The sequence below is a fragment of the Penicilliopsis zonata genome, assembly GCF_001890105.1.
Source record: "Penicilliopsis zonata CBS 506.65 unplaced genomic scaffold ASPZOscaffold_2, whole genome shotgun sequence".
Lineage (NCBI taxonomy): Eukaryota > Fungi > Ascomycota > Eurotiomycetes > Eurotiales > Aspergillaceae > Penicilliopsis > Penicilliopsis zonata.
In genome coordinates, this window is record NW_019208912.1 from 205,278 (window position 1) to 218,164 (window position 12,887).

At 48.2% G+C, this 12,887-nt stretch overlaps 4 protein-coding genes and 3 non-coding genes across 7 annotated transcripts; 2 read left to right on the forward strand and 5 right to left on the reverse strand.

Moving 5' to 3' along the window:
- Nucleotides 1-28: 28 nt before the first annotated feature.
- On the reverse strand, nucleotides 29-1,741 carry ASPZODRAFT_128079 (hypothetical protein). The gene is made up of 3 exons (XM_022721919.1): nucleotides 1,173-1,741; nucleotides 407-1,100; nucleotides 29-338 (listed from the first exon to the last, which is right to left on the reverse strand). The coding sequence occupies exons 1-3, from the start codon at nucleotides 1,667-1,669 to the stop codon at nucleotides 171-173; spliced, it is 1,359 nt and encodes a 452-aa protein (XP_022584100.1). The 5' UTR covers nucleotides 1,670-1,741; the 3' UTR covers nucleotides 29-170.
- Nucleotides 1,742-2,202: 461 nt separating this feature from the next.
- ASPZODRAFT_t40 lies at nucleotides 2,203-2,306 on the reverse strand. Its single transcript has one exon. It is a non-coding gene; the product is annotated as a tRNA-Phe (tRNA).
- A 422-nt stretch (nucleotides 2,307-2,728) lies between these two features.
- ASPZODRAFT_t39 lies at nucleotides 2,729-2,833 on the reverse strand. Its single transcript has one exon. It is a non-coding gene; the product is annotated as a tRNA-Phe (tRNA).
- Nucleotides 2,834-2,960: 127 nt separating this feature from the next.
- On the reverse strand, nucleotides 2,961-4,607 carry ASPZODRAFT_128080 (hypothetical protein). The gene is made up of 2 exons (XM_022721920.1): nucleotides 4,116-4,607; nucleotides 2,961-4,054 (listed from the first exon to the last, which is right to left on the reverse strand). The coding sequence occupies exons 1-2, from the start codon at nucleotides 4,544-4,546 to the stop codon at nucleotides 2,980-2,982; spliced, it is 1,506 nt and encodes a 501-aa protein (XP_022584101.1). The 5' UTR covers nucleotides 4,547-4,607; the 3' UTR covers nucleotides 2,961-2,979.
- A 1,162-nt stretch (nucleotides 4,608-5,769) lies between these two features.
- Nucleotides 5,770-5,873, forward strand: ASPZODRAFT_t23. Its single transcript has one exon. It is a non-coding gene; the product is annotated as a tRNA-Phe (tRNA).
- Nucleotides 5,874-7,416: 1,543 nt separating this feature from the next.
- ASPZODRAFT_979287 (hypothetical protein) lies at nucleotides 7,417-8,369 on the forward strand. The gene is made up of 3 exons (XM_022730563.1): nucleotides 7,417-7,650; nucleotides 7,732-7,830; nucleotides 7,893-8,369. Exons 1-3 carry the CDS (start codon nucleotides 7,517-7,519, stop codon nucleotides 8,251-8,253), a joined length of 594 nt encoding a protein of 197 aa, XP_022584102.1. The 5' UTR covers nucleotides 7,417-7,516; the 3' UTR covers nucleotides 8,254-8,369.
- Nucleotides 8,370-8,677: 308 nt separating this feature from the next.
- ASPZODRAFT_138978 (hypothetical protein) lies at nucleotides 8,678-10,502 on the reverse strand (the record flags this gene model as incomplete). The annotated part of the gene is made up of 3 exons (XM_022724510.1): nucleotides 8,678-8,854; nucleotides 8,917-10,044; nucleotides 10,125-10,502. 3 exons carry the CDS (start codon nucleotides 10,500-10,502, stop codon nucleotides 8,678-8,680), a joined length of 1,683 nt encoding a protein of 560 aa, XP_022584103.1.
- Nucleotides 10,503-12,887: the final 2,385 nt, after the last annotated feature.

Consider the following 12,887-nt stretch of genomic DNA (forward strand, 5'->3'; position numbering starts at 1 on the left):
AATAGGTATCTTTATAAAATTCATGATCATAAATAGCCGTAATGGAATATGTTATCTCGAATATACATACATGGTCTAGAATAAGATTTTTATATATGTGTGCCTTTCTATCCCCTTCTTACTCTAGACCTTTTGTTGTCTAGAGCTCTCTGCTATGTTGGCTACTATATCTAGATCTTTCGCATTACTCTCCGATCAATCCCGAGACGTGCCAGTAACATCAAGCCTGCTGAGCAAAGCGCCATCGATCCGGCATAATAAATTGCAGGGTGGAAAGCATCAACGCCTGCCTTCTCGCCTCCACTGGCACTCAGCAAGTATCCGGCAATAGGGGCTCCCTAAAAGCAGAAAGACAAAAGTCAGTGATCAGAACATTAATATGGAGCATGAGAGAAAAGATCATTACCAGAAGATAACCGCCGCCCCAACCTGTCACCACCATGCCCATGGCAACGGACACTCGAGCGGAGCCAAAGACATTACCCACGACCGTCGGCATGGTAGCAAAGAAGCCACCATTTGCCATGCCGTTAATGATGACGAAGACGGTGAGCGGTCCCAAGGAGTTGGAGACAGGCCACAACGCCAACGCACTCAGAGCGCTCAACATCAGAGATGAGAAGACGGTGTTCAGGGGCCCAATCTTGTCTGAGCTGAAGCCGCAAAGCAGACGTCCGATGGCCGAGGAGAAATTAAAAGCAGCGACCAGCCCTGCGCCCGCGGTAGAGGTCATCTGCAGAGACTCCGCATACAGGGGCAGGAAGAACGGGGGCACGAAGAGGGGGAACGTTGCGAGGCCGCCTCCCACGAAGATCAGCACAAACCGGTAGTCGCGAAACAGACGCCATTCGACAAAGGAAGTCGGGAGAATTGGAGCGCGCGCCTGGATCAGATACGCTGCAGGCAAGCCTGTCGCCAGCGTTATGAGTCCCAGCGTCCGAAATGTCCATGCAATGCCAACAGCCTGCAACAGGCCATTCGCCGCAAAGCTGATCACGGCTCCTCCAAGGCCACCGCCAGCGAAGACAATCCCATTGGCGATGCCTCGCTTCGCCTTGAAATACTGGGTGGGCGTCACTGAACTGACCATAAACAAGAGACTGTTCCAATTACTATTTCATTCCAAGGTTTCCCTTCCCGCATGTTACTTTCGTTCCAGGGTTTCCACGTACCTGCCTCCAATCCCCATTATCAACCCAACAGTGACGAGCAAGCCAGCGACATTATCTGTGGTGAACGACGCCAGAATCTGGCCCAGGCTGAACAGGCAGATCCCCAGTAATCCGCTCCGCCTGGGGCCCAGTTTGCGAAAGATTCGTGCATTGAGCATGGCCATAAAGGAGATGCAGGCGGTGGTAAGCGAGCCGACAAACGCCAACGTGGAGGCAGAGGAAACTCCCTCCTGGACAAGCACCGCCTGGAAGACACCCCAGCAGTAGTTCATGCCCACAAACCAGAAGCAGAGGACTGCAGATGCACAGACGACAACCCATCCGTACCCGCCGTCAGGCACCTCCGAGTCCGCCACAAGCGATGCTTGCATCACATCGTCATGATGGTCTCCTGTCAAGTAGGTAGTACTACTGCTGTTCGCTGCTGCTGCGGTGGTTCTTGTGACGTTCCTGTCCGCAGCCGGTTGAAGCTCAACCGCGGTGGTGGTGGTAGCCATCAGGTTTGGTTAATACCTAAGTTTATCTCTTATGTTTGTGATTTGAGGGAAGGGAATGTCAGAAGGGAAAAAATGGCGATAAGGTTAACACAATCTACCTATCCATGTGGGACTCGGTGATTTATGGATTCATGAGTCATATTATGCTTAATCTAACTAGGTTTATGGTTTATGCCTCAGTTGGTGAGATTCGAAGATTAAAATTTTGATTCTATTCTCTCTTCTGACGATAAAACTCGTAGCCTATCCAGTAGCTTGCTATATAGGATATCTAGGGACAAAGACAGCATAGTGCCAAGGTGAAAAGTTCTATAATGATCTTATAGGCAGAGTTTCGGTGGATTGTGGATAAGAGAATTCAGCTGCGGAACGGTTTGCCTCATATGATTGAGTATAAAACAAAATATGCTATTACCTACTTACTACCTACTGCGAGAGGTTTCCTCCGAGGAAGAGTATGAGTAAAGTACATCCATCCTATCCCATTCTAGAAGTATTATCTTGGATAAGAAGTTCGAAAAAGAAAAAAAGAATGGGATGAGCCGGGATTGAACCGGCGGCCTTTAGATGACACTTGGTGTTACTTGGCTGAAGTTACAACTTCAGTCTAACGCGCTCCCAACTGCGCCATCATCCCAGCGATGAATTCTGCTCCATTCTAGTGATATTAGACTAATTGTCTGACTTCGACAGTACTGTGAAGATGGTCCCCCAGAGTACGGAGTAGTACAACATAAAGCTAATGCAATTCTAAGATCATTGCTGAAAATATTCCGTCTAGCTGCCAAAAGTATAGCTGCTCATTCACCTGGCGATCGATTATTAAGGGGCTAATTAAATCAACAGTGAACAGGCATAAGCATCGATAGTCAGATACAAGATTAAATAGCTGCTGTTGGAATGATGAAATCTCATCATCTTGATGCTTGAAGACGGACATACCTAAATGTACATACAAGACTATACCTTTTTTATGCAGACTTATTGATTCACATGTGTATTAGGTGAACCCTACTCCGTAGAGAGAATGGAAAAGAAAGATAAAAACAAAAAAAACAATGGGATGAGCCGGGATTGAACCGGCGGCCTTTAGATGACACTTAGGTGTTGACTGGCTGAAGTTACCACTTCAGTCTAACGCGCTCCCAACTGCGCCATCATCCCATGATATGATTGGGCTTCACTCTTTGGCAATATGAAGTAAACTTTTGCTGATCGAACAATTGTACCCATTCTCTAGAGATCAGAATTGTAAGGTTTTTTACAATTTCTCATCATGTATAATTTATTAGCGCTGTTCAATTCTCTGACTATGAATGAATAGTAATAAGTTTTCCATCCTCTCGTCTCCTCCGAATGCGCCGTTCTTCTTGAACAGATTGCTCGTAGCTCATACCCTCAAGGGTATCAACCAGTGAATTCATGCGCCTAGGCACATCCCAACCGTTGCAAAAAAGCCATCTATGAAACTCCTCCCCTCCTTTCTGCTTCAACTCATCACTGGCCTTTATCAAAACGAGTAATCGGCTCGAGGGGTCTGTCAACTGAGCTCGTTGGCAGTAGCGCAGTGGGCTAGGTGTCTCTGTAAGAAAGAGCTGTATATGTACCAAGTCTCCAGGAGATATTGGGGATTTAAGCTGTCGGTTGACTATGAATGTGTAGTCGTTAAGGTTAATCTGAATAGATCCCGCCACTTCTTTGACTCTTTTTTCAACTCCATGTTCAAGGAAGGTCTGGTAAGCTGTATACTTCTTTTGTTGCCATGCATTTGTCCCTAATCCGGATGCTCGCCTTTGGTTGTCCAGGTAATACTGTCGCAGTCGCTTGTCGGGCGAGTTGCAGAGGCTATGGTAAGCTTTCCTTAGTTCCTCGGCGTAATCCATTTGCTTGCATTGGCCTGAAAAAATAAGCTGGATGAAGTCCTCTCGTGAGGGACCTTTTGTCGCAGTTTCGCCCACTTCTCCGGGGAAACGTTGCCAGATGGGTGGCGCAATATTCAAATGAAATCCAGCCCACGGCATTGAGGCCTGAGGTAGGTATTTCTCCAGGTCTGTTGCTCTCAGTGTTTGGAGAATACAGGCCATCCACATCTCCTCTAGGTTAAGAATGTAGTGTCTGGAAATTTGCGGCAAACTTGCTTCATTGAAGATAGCCAGGGTGACGAACTCCGAAGCAAGCCCTCCTTCCATATCCCAAACATAGTAATGCAGAGAAGGGTTATCCCTTCGATAATCTGAGTCTTCGTGGTCGCCAATGCGTTTTGAAAGGTTGATGGCTTGTCCAACATACAGCCAAAATCGATCTGGGTTGTCTTTCTTCCATAGAATATGGAGATAAATTCCAGCTTCTTTGCATTTCTGTGGCTCTCCACCAAAGGATCTCAACCTTCCTCGGAGCATTAGTCAAAAAGCGCCAGATACAAGAGGCCAAGGGACGGCCAGCTTACCTTTCAAGAGTAAAGCTTCCATCTTTACAAGCTTCTTTGACTGGAGGGATCAATGCGTTCCAAAGCACTTCTTGTAGCTTTGTTCCCTCCTCGGACTCAAGAAAGTCTGCGTATCTACCCCTGTGGAGGTCCTTTATTCTCGACAATAGATGAGCTAGCACGGCATCGCAGTCGACGTCCCTGAGATCCGGCACAATCAGGTTTGGAACTTCAATAACAGTTGGAGTATCCCTAGCTTTTCGTACCCATTCTAGAGGAAGCTTTTTAAAGTCGTTGGTTGCTGGTAGCTCCCTCAAGAGCTGTGCATCAGGGTTCTGGGCCTTCTGGTGGGGTTGATTGTTGGGGGAATCAAGAAAAACTTTGATATGTTCAGTTATTTCCTCGGGCAATCCACCAAGGTGCTTTATGCGCCGGCTCAGTTGAGATCTCATGTTGTCTAGAGCCCTCTTTTCTCTATTTTCCTGGTCGCGCTGTAGCTTATTTTCTAGCCTTTCCCCCTTTATCCTGAGCTGCCGCCGACTGGGGCTTCTCTGTCTGGTCTTCTTGCTCGGATAACTATAGAAGAAGTAGGAGTACATGTCTTCGGCTTTCCTGACGTCGCCATGGAAAAATCGGCTTGCTGTATGGGAGACTTGACTGGCCAAACCTCCATGCGACGTCCTCCACGATCTGCCTTCTTGCTCTCGACTAGTGCTCGTTCCTGTTGGACTCGTCACAGTTCCCAGGAAATTCGTTGGGGTCTATTCGATCCCTTTTCTCGGGCTCAAACCTATCGTAAAGGAGGAAGATAGCATCTTTGATATGTTCTCTGTATCCCTAAATCAGTAAAGGAAGTTCTTTGGCTGTGGATCTAAGCTCTTCCTTCGCCCTCGGACTAGGCTTTTGGCCATCAATATCGATGTCTATGTCATCAAGAATATGCTCGATGCCTTTATGGTAGTCTTCTAGGCTCTTGGGGGTGAACGACATGTTGGATTTGTCTATATTATTGGCTGTTCAGGGGGGGGATACAAAGGAAGAGGTGAGAGAGGAAGAATAGATCCAAGATAAATCTTGTCACAGGAATATATGACCATATAAAGCTCTAATTAATGTCTGGACATTTTCAGTGGCTCAGCAGTCTAGTGGCCCCCTAGATTTTGTCAAGAATCTAAAGATAACCCTCACTTTTGCTACCCTACTCTCACTTTCACCCTCTATTATATTGGGTTCCTGCTATGGATCGGGGCTATATGTAAGCACTGGATGATACACTAATGCTTCATATGCACACTGCTGCTTAGACGGTTGGTATTCAGTATAGATACATATGTGAAAGGGGCTTGTGTTCTCGTATTTTTGTGGGTGGCTAGGGATATCATTGATATATATATGCTGCAAGGCATCGTATTTTTCCACGCTATATATTTTGGCTAGTCACATATATAACGTCCGAGTCTACGATGAGAAAGTCGAGATAGTGTCAATTTCTACTATTTGCCCAAGAGAGCTTTAGTATTAAAAGTATTAGCTATATGATATTTTTTCAAGTCATATATATAGCCAAGTATGCCAACGTTCTTAAGGTAGGTATTTAGGTACCTCAGGGATAGGCTATCAGGCTTACAAACTGTATTCATTCATATAACAATAAGCTGAGCCCTATTTCATCGCTGGGATGATGGCGCAGTTGGGAGCGCGTTAGACTGAAGTTGTAACTTCAGCCAAGTAACACCAAGTGTCATCTAAAGGCCGCCGGTTCAATCCCGGCTCATCCCATTCTTTTTTTGTTTCCGTTTTTAATTATCCACCCAAAATACCACATGATAGCACCTTATATTATTATTATGATTATTGATATTGCTATTACTACCAGTCCTGCAACCTATGCCATGGAGTACTGCAAGTATCACAGGTCATTCTGTTTATACCAGTCTCTGGTTGCACGAATGCAGTCGGTCAATCTGCCATTCCAAGTATGAGAAGCACCTGTCTGTTACCCATTGATCTAGGGTCAAGCACCCTGTAAACACCGGCAATTAAGCCGACATGTCCTGTAAAAATCAATTAAGCAGAGATGCCTCGTAGAAATCAACTAAATGGGCGCCTCGCCTGATAGTACTTGCTAATTTACAGGGGACCTGCCCAGTAAATAAGTAAATCTCAGTGCACCTGCCCTGTAATAAAAAACCCTACGCGGAGTAATATCAACAAACCATCTATCTGCAGAAGTATAAGCAGTTTGTTTTATCTACGTACAGGCGGTACTGTCTCACTTACTGTTATTTGGCACTAAGGATTTGGCATGGAGATCATTTTGACAACCTGAACCACACACACTTAATCAAATTTATGTATTATATAACTAGAGTATAAATAAACCTGATACAGGATTTTCAACATATTACACATGGGTTATATCGTCTTGAGACGAACCACCCCAGCCCATGCTCATCCCCCATGGATGCTGTCTAGACAGCGGACATACAAAATATAGTTAACGATGTCTCAACTTTATATCTTGAACAGGGTCCTTCGGCACCCCACACAGGATGGGGTAACTCCCTCGGCACCGTTGATCATTGATGAACATGCAGTGCATGGTTTATTGCTGTACAGACCAACCACCCTCATATGAGCCGTTGAAACTACTCGCTCTCGACCCCGTACTCCGAACCCCGAACTTCCTCCTCGAAACAGCCCGCTCTCGGTTATCCTCAACGGCGACAAGATAATGGCATACAAGCTGTTCGAAGACGAGGTGCTTGGACCTAGGAATCGTTAGTAAACAAGTCCTTGCCATTGTGAAGAATGCTCTGGGTTCGATAACCTTTTCCCGAAAGCAATGTTTACCGAGCCGCCGACTGACTGGATGGGAAGAATGCGTTGCCGATCAACAGGGGCAGAAGCATCCCAACCCCCTCCAGGCAATGTGGCGCTGCAAATCTCATCATGTCTTGAAATGAGTCTAGGCTGAAAACAGGACACAGAAGATGCAGGGACCTGTGCCTCCAGAACGTTGACTGCCATGGTTTTTCTCCAAGGGTCTCTCTACACACCTGTCTTGACCGTGTACGGATGACATTCCCCCCCCCAAAGGGACCTGTGATCTTTTCCCCCGCCACGCACATAGGCTTCCGATCTCAGGTATGTGAGCTATGAGACAAGCGCCTCTGCCTGCCTGGCCCTTGGAAAGCATGGCCTTGATCGGTTGCGGAGTGTCGGTGACTTGTCACAGTGCCCGTGGGTGATCTGCCTATATAGTTCATGCAACTTGTGAACGAGCCGATAGTTTCTTTTTCACGCTTAAATACCTCGTTGAGCACCCCCGGTTTGACAGAGCATTATCATCGAGGACCTTTAAAAATACCCAACCGCCTTTGTTGAATTGCATACCCTGTCGTTATACCCCCTCTCTCATCATGCGTTATTTCACTTCTACCCTGGCTATCCTGGCCATCTCTGCAGGCTTTGCTGCCGCCGACGTATCGTCTGCCGCTGTTGCGTCCGTCCCAACCACGGTCACCACCACTGGATATAAGTGCGCTGCTCAGAAGTACGACCCCCCATCCCTCTCACTGCCCCAATGGAAAATGACCTGGCTATTCAATGTTCATAACTGACTCGTGTTCTTTAGCATCCTTGACTCCTGCCTGGTGACAGAGAAGAACCAACTAGCCACCTGCGAACCCAACGACTGGAAGTGTCTCTGCACCCAGAGCAACAATGTCTTGACGTGAGTATTGCATTCAGGGAGAGGAAAGAGGAAAAAATACGATGTTAATGTCGATTTGATAGATGCTACAACAACTGCCCCAACCACCCCGACCAATTCGGCGCCGAACAAACCACAGACTCCTACTGCAACGCCGCCAAGGCAGCAGGTGACTTCAGCTCTACCACTGCCGAAGCGCCGACGAGCACCGTGAGCTCCGACTCGAGCTCTAAGACCAGCGGGTCGACGGCGACGACGACCGGCTCAGCGGACTCGAGCTCCGATTCTTCCTCGGACAAGGACGACTCATCCTCTTCTTCCTCGGCCACCAAGTCTGTCAGCGGCTTCTCGGCAGCGACTTCTCAGGGCGCCGCGCCGGGGCTGGCTATCGACACCGGTAGCCTGCTGGCTGTCATGCTTCTTGGTCTCGGTGCTGTGCTGTAAGCAACAGTCCGGATGAGCCTTACGTTGATGAGTGTGCTGGTTGGCACTGAAAAAAATCTTGGAACTGAGTTATGTCTTCTTTTTTTTAATTCTCTTCTTCTTATTGGTTCCTACTTTGAAGAAGGGAATGACCATGTACCTTATAATACCTACCTAATAATAGACCCTCGTCAACCGATGAGTTGAGCTTTCTATCTAACAACTAGAGCCAAGTAGCTAAGATGTGAAGAGATGATTGGAATTCTATCAAAGCTCTATATTTCAATTATCATGACGACCGTACCATCTATAAACATAGCCCCGGGTATGCACAAAATATGTATCTATAAGATATATGCACATGAAAAAAGAAATCAATGGACAGGCATGGGGTATCAATGCTCCGTAGAAAAGAAAAAGAAAAGAAAAAGAATGGCAACGCGATCTAAAAGCGGGTGTTATGACGGGTAAACCAGCGGGAGACAAGGGCAAACGAGGGAAATAGTTGTCGCGATTTCCAGATGGCAATGAAGACGCCTGCTAGGGCGAGGCTGCTGAGGAGGAGCTCGGGGAGATACATGTCGCTGAAGAGAAGGAAGGAGGAGGAGGATGAAGAGGGGGACTGAACGGACACGTTAGAAGATCGAATACAGTCTTGTGTAGATACAAAATGGACAGACTTACATATTCAGGATCTGTTTCAAAAACATTGGTATAGCCTAGATCCTTGCCGTCAAAGCCGACGGCCGCGACGCGGAGATAAGGATGAGCAGTCTGGGGCAGGTCGAAGCAGGTCTCGAAGCCCGTTTTGGGGATATAGTCTAGGGTCTCGAAGTCGGCGTCCTGCGCGTGCGGGTCGCCGGATCCCTGGAGGACCCAGCCGGCGACTTCGGTGGCGCCGTTCCAGCTCACGTAGAGGCGGTCGCCGCCGTCTTCGAGCTGAAAGGTAGGCGGGTAGCTGGGCGTGCCCACCCATTTAGCCTTTTCGGTGCGGTAGGATTTCACCCAGCCGAGGCGGAAGAACCAGCGCGGGCTGAAGTGGACGTCGCACAGGACCTCGCCGTCGGCGGTGAACTCGGTCCAGGCTGGGGTCCGGCCCCAGCCGACGAAAACGTTGCCAGTGTCGGGCATGACCTGTACGGAGCCCTGGGATCGGCTGAGCCAGCCGTCCGGCGGGTTGAAGACCTGCAGAGTGGTGGCCGTCATGGCGTCCAGATCTAGCGAGATCATCAGGCCCCGGCTGTGGTCTGTGGTGATCTCGTCCTCGTCCGCACCGTTGTCGAAGACCGTCACAATGTTGTCGGGATGCCAGCGTGCGTGGTGCTGCCAGCTGAATCCCGTTGCTGAGCCGTCTTCGGAAAGATCCTGGAACATGTTGCGTTTACCGCCGAGAACCCAGCATAGATCGCCCGACGGTTTGACGCAGGTCAGGGTATGCATGTAGCGCGAGGAGACGAGGTAGTTGCCCTCGGCGTCCTTGTCGACGCTGTTGATGTGGAAATAATCCCACGCGCTGGCCTTGGTGGGCTCCCGACCCTTGTCGCCCAGCGGCGAATACGCCTCGTCCACGGCGTAGTGGTCCCGAGCCCGCCATTGGAAGACCACTTCCCCGGTCTCGAGATCAACCTCCTGGAATACCCCGTCGTAGATCCATCCATCGGAAGGTCCGCCCACGGAGGTGAGGTCGGCAGGCGTCATTTCGTAGATGGTCATCAGGGCTGTACCATTCTCGGTGAGTTTGAATTCATGGAGATCTCCCATGAGCCCATTCGCGGCGGTAATAATGTGTGCGACTTCATAGGATGAATCTAGCTGTGAGAGAGGAAGGGTGTGAGTATGATACCTTCACGGTATAGATAACAAAACCCCGGTTTATATTCTTGTTTGCTCACCATATAGTATTGGCCATTGCCTCGAGTGCCGTCATCCTCGCCGGCCCAAAAGGTCAAGTAATCCCGTCCCTTGTAGTGTTGGACTTTGAGATCCATCACCATGCCATACTTGTTCTCCATCCAGACCAGATTGCCGGCATTGTCGAAGATCAACGGACCGGGTTCCGGGTAGAACATCCCGCGCGGCGTGAGAAGGATGTGGCCATCTTCACATCGCGGATCTGACTTGATGACATTGAGCTCCGGCGCTTGGAGATCGAAGGACTCGTAACTGACGGTGGGATGGATACCGAAGAGGCCGAGATCATACCAGAAGCTGTGCCAGGATTTCGCAGAGGCCAGCAGCGGCAGGAAGAACAGAATCGTCAACAACACCATTGCTCTCGGTGAGGGTAGCAGAGAGGAGGGAAAGACGCTTCCAAGCCCTTGGAGAGAGATCTTCTATGCGATACAACCGATCGACCAGTCGAGACATGGGAGGGGGGGGTGGTCGAGAGCAAGGAGGGAGTCTAAACTTTCCAAGGAATAGGTCATTGAAGAGGTAGTAGTGTAGGTAGGTTAGTGGGTAGTAGATACTTGATATCTAACTACTTAGTTAACTAGTAACTAGTTACAACCTTATCATCACTTGGTTAGTTGCCTCTTTGCACAATTGATTGTTTTGTAGTTCGTCAATCAGTCAGTTTAGCCATAACGCTAGTTAGTGGAAGAAGATGAAGAGGAATGGAGCCAGTTGGCGATTAGTTCCCTGGTAACAAATGGGGATGGAGACTCGTAACTACCACATACGTATGTTTTATGGGAGACTCCATTAAGGAAATATGGGCTACCCACTATGGAGTACGGACTGTGACCACTTCACTGTTTCTCCTATCCAGATCCAGAGGGAGACAAAAAAAGATCTGGTTTTGGAAGACGATGACGAAGCCATCCACAATTAGATACCAAGATAGGCTTGACGGACGCCACAAAGGCCCCTGAGTGGATAATCGGCTTCAGAAGAAGCACTTGGACCCAGCAAATCAATGCCTTGTTCCGCCAAGGTCTATCCATATACGGAGTACGGAGTACTATAACTAGTAGTATACAGCCACATGGTTCTTGATCAATGAACGATGAACAGTATTATTTGACCAAGGGGGTTTCAGCCACCAATCGATAGAGATTAGACAGTGAGACACACCAGGGCGGGCTACCTACCTACCTGCCTCCTAGGTTCGGATTTGAATGACTTCATAAAGAACCACCAAAGCCTCTTGAATGTAGTATTTGACACGCAACCTCCATGCTCGGGTGTAATTCCTTGATTGTTGATGTTCGTCTGATCACCTGCCCGGAATGTGATAGTGCCTCAGTGCTACACTGTGAAACCAACGGCCCATTATCTTGGAAAACTAGCCTCTAGAGAAAAGCCATGGATCCATAGAGCAGGGTCTTGTTCTCGCTGGAAAAGGGGGTTGATTGGATATTTTTATCTTGGCGTGGGGAGGAGAGTGGAGAGGTATCGGTAAGGACGCCGGTGCTGTTCCTTGCTGCTACTGGAGTAGAAATTAAGTTAGGATGCGCAGGATGAGTGTACGGAATAAATATTCGGAGTACTTACGGAGTACTAGGTAGTAGGTAGTAGCTACATGGTTAGGTACTGACCTCGAGTATTAGCCGTAGAAAAGAATCTCTCCCTCTCCTTTAAGAGGGAAGGAACCCTCAGGGGGTTTAGTCCAGTTGACATTTAATGTTGCATTCTGTAAATACACCCAAGGCGAAAGAAGATGCAGGATTGGCAGGACGGTAACGCGAGTGAATTTCAGAAACAATTACGGAGTACTCCCAGGTACCTGGCAAAGTTGACGTATGTAACTACGAGGTAACTAAGGGTATGTAAGTATGTACGTGTAGTTCTAAGGAAGGTACGTAGGAGTCCCGCTATTATTTTCCGCACTCCGGCCGGACTCGGAGTAGTCCTTCTACGGAATAGCTTCAAGTCGGGCTGGACAAATGAAATGCCGCCAGAGTATCGAAATTAACGATTGATCGGCCTATCAGAATGTCGGGTCGAGTGTGGGTCGGCTTGCCGCATTTTCGTAATGGCTTACGCAGGCCAACCCACTGAATTCTACGAGTATGGAGAGGTACGGAGTAACTACTAGGTACTAAGGTACGGAGTAACAGGTGTATTGCTGATGTCCCTGCCACCTTCTTTATTGAAGAGTTTATATATTATACTCTACTGCAAAAGTGATCCTAACCATCTGCAAGAAGGATGGATGTCATCTATACAAAATTTGATCTAGGGCTTCCTAGTAAATAAAGTGAAAGAGTATGATTTACATAGATCAATGCTGAATCTATACGGAGTATAAGGGTGTTTTGATCGGTGGCATGGGCATCTGTAGCAGAATAACATTGACACGAACAGGCAAGACTGTTTCCAAGCCTATAATGATAAGGTAAGGTGTGGAAACTGATTGAGGGCCGTCTAGATGATTTGCTCGTGTTTGATGTGCGAGAGGGTCGCCTCTCTAGTCCATGTCAAGGACTTTCATCTCAGCAAGAAGAGAGTACAATTGCAAATTCACCAATCATTCGCACCACGCATCCTCAAGCCGGGGACGTCACTTTCAGAGGCTTTAGAAGTCCCTTCCGCCGTTTTAACCTTGGGGCTTGTCTCCCCCTTGTTCTGAGGTTTCGAGGGTCTTTGGATAATTGGGATATTCTCAAATATCCACGGGACACGTGTCGCCCACTGGGCTAGCAGGAACCTGT

Excerpts from the sequence above, each read along its gene's own strand:
- ASPZODRAFT_128079 (XM_022721919.1), bottom strand. The coding sequence starts at position 1,669 with ATGGCTACCACCACCACCGCGGTTGAGCTTCAACCGGCTGCGGACAGG. Across the intron at positions 1,101-1,172 it reads ATAATGGGGATTGGAGGCAG|TCTCTTGTTTATGGTCAGTT; the intron begins GTACGTGGAAAC and ends TAATTGGAACAG. Across the intron at positions 339-406 it reads GGGGCGGCGGTTATCTTCTG|GGAGCCCCTATTGCCGGATA; the intron begins GTAATGATCTTT and ends TTCTGCTTTTAG.
- ASPZODRAFT_128080 (XM_022721920.1), bottom strand. The coding sequence starts at position 4,546 with ATGAGATCTCAACTGAGCCGGCGCATAAAGCACCTTGGTGGATTGCCC. Across the intron at positions 4,055-4,115 it reads GGAAGCTTTACTCTTGAAAG|GTTGAGATCCTTTGGTGGAG; the intron begins GTAAGCTGGCCG and ends GCTCCGAGGAAG.
- ASPZODRAFT_979287 (XM_022730563.1), top strand. The coding sequence starts at position 7,517 with ATGCGTTATTTCACTTCTACCCTGGCTATCCTGGCCATCTCTGCAGGC. Across the intron at positions 7,651-7,731 it reads TATAAGTGCGCTGCTCAGAA|CATCCTTGACTCCTGCCTGG; the intron begins GTACGACCCCCC and ends CGTGTTCTTTAG. Across the intron at positions 7,831-7,892 it reads CAGAGCAACAATGTCTTGAC|ATGCTACAACAACTGCCCCA; the intron begins GTGAGTATTGCA and ends TCGATTTGATAG.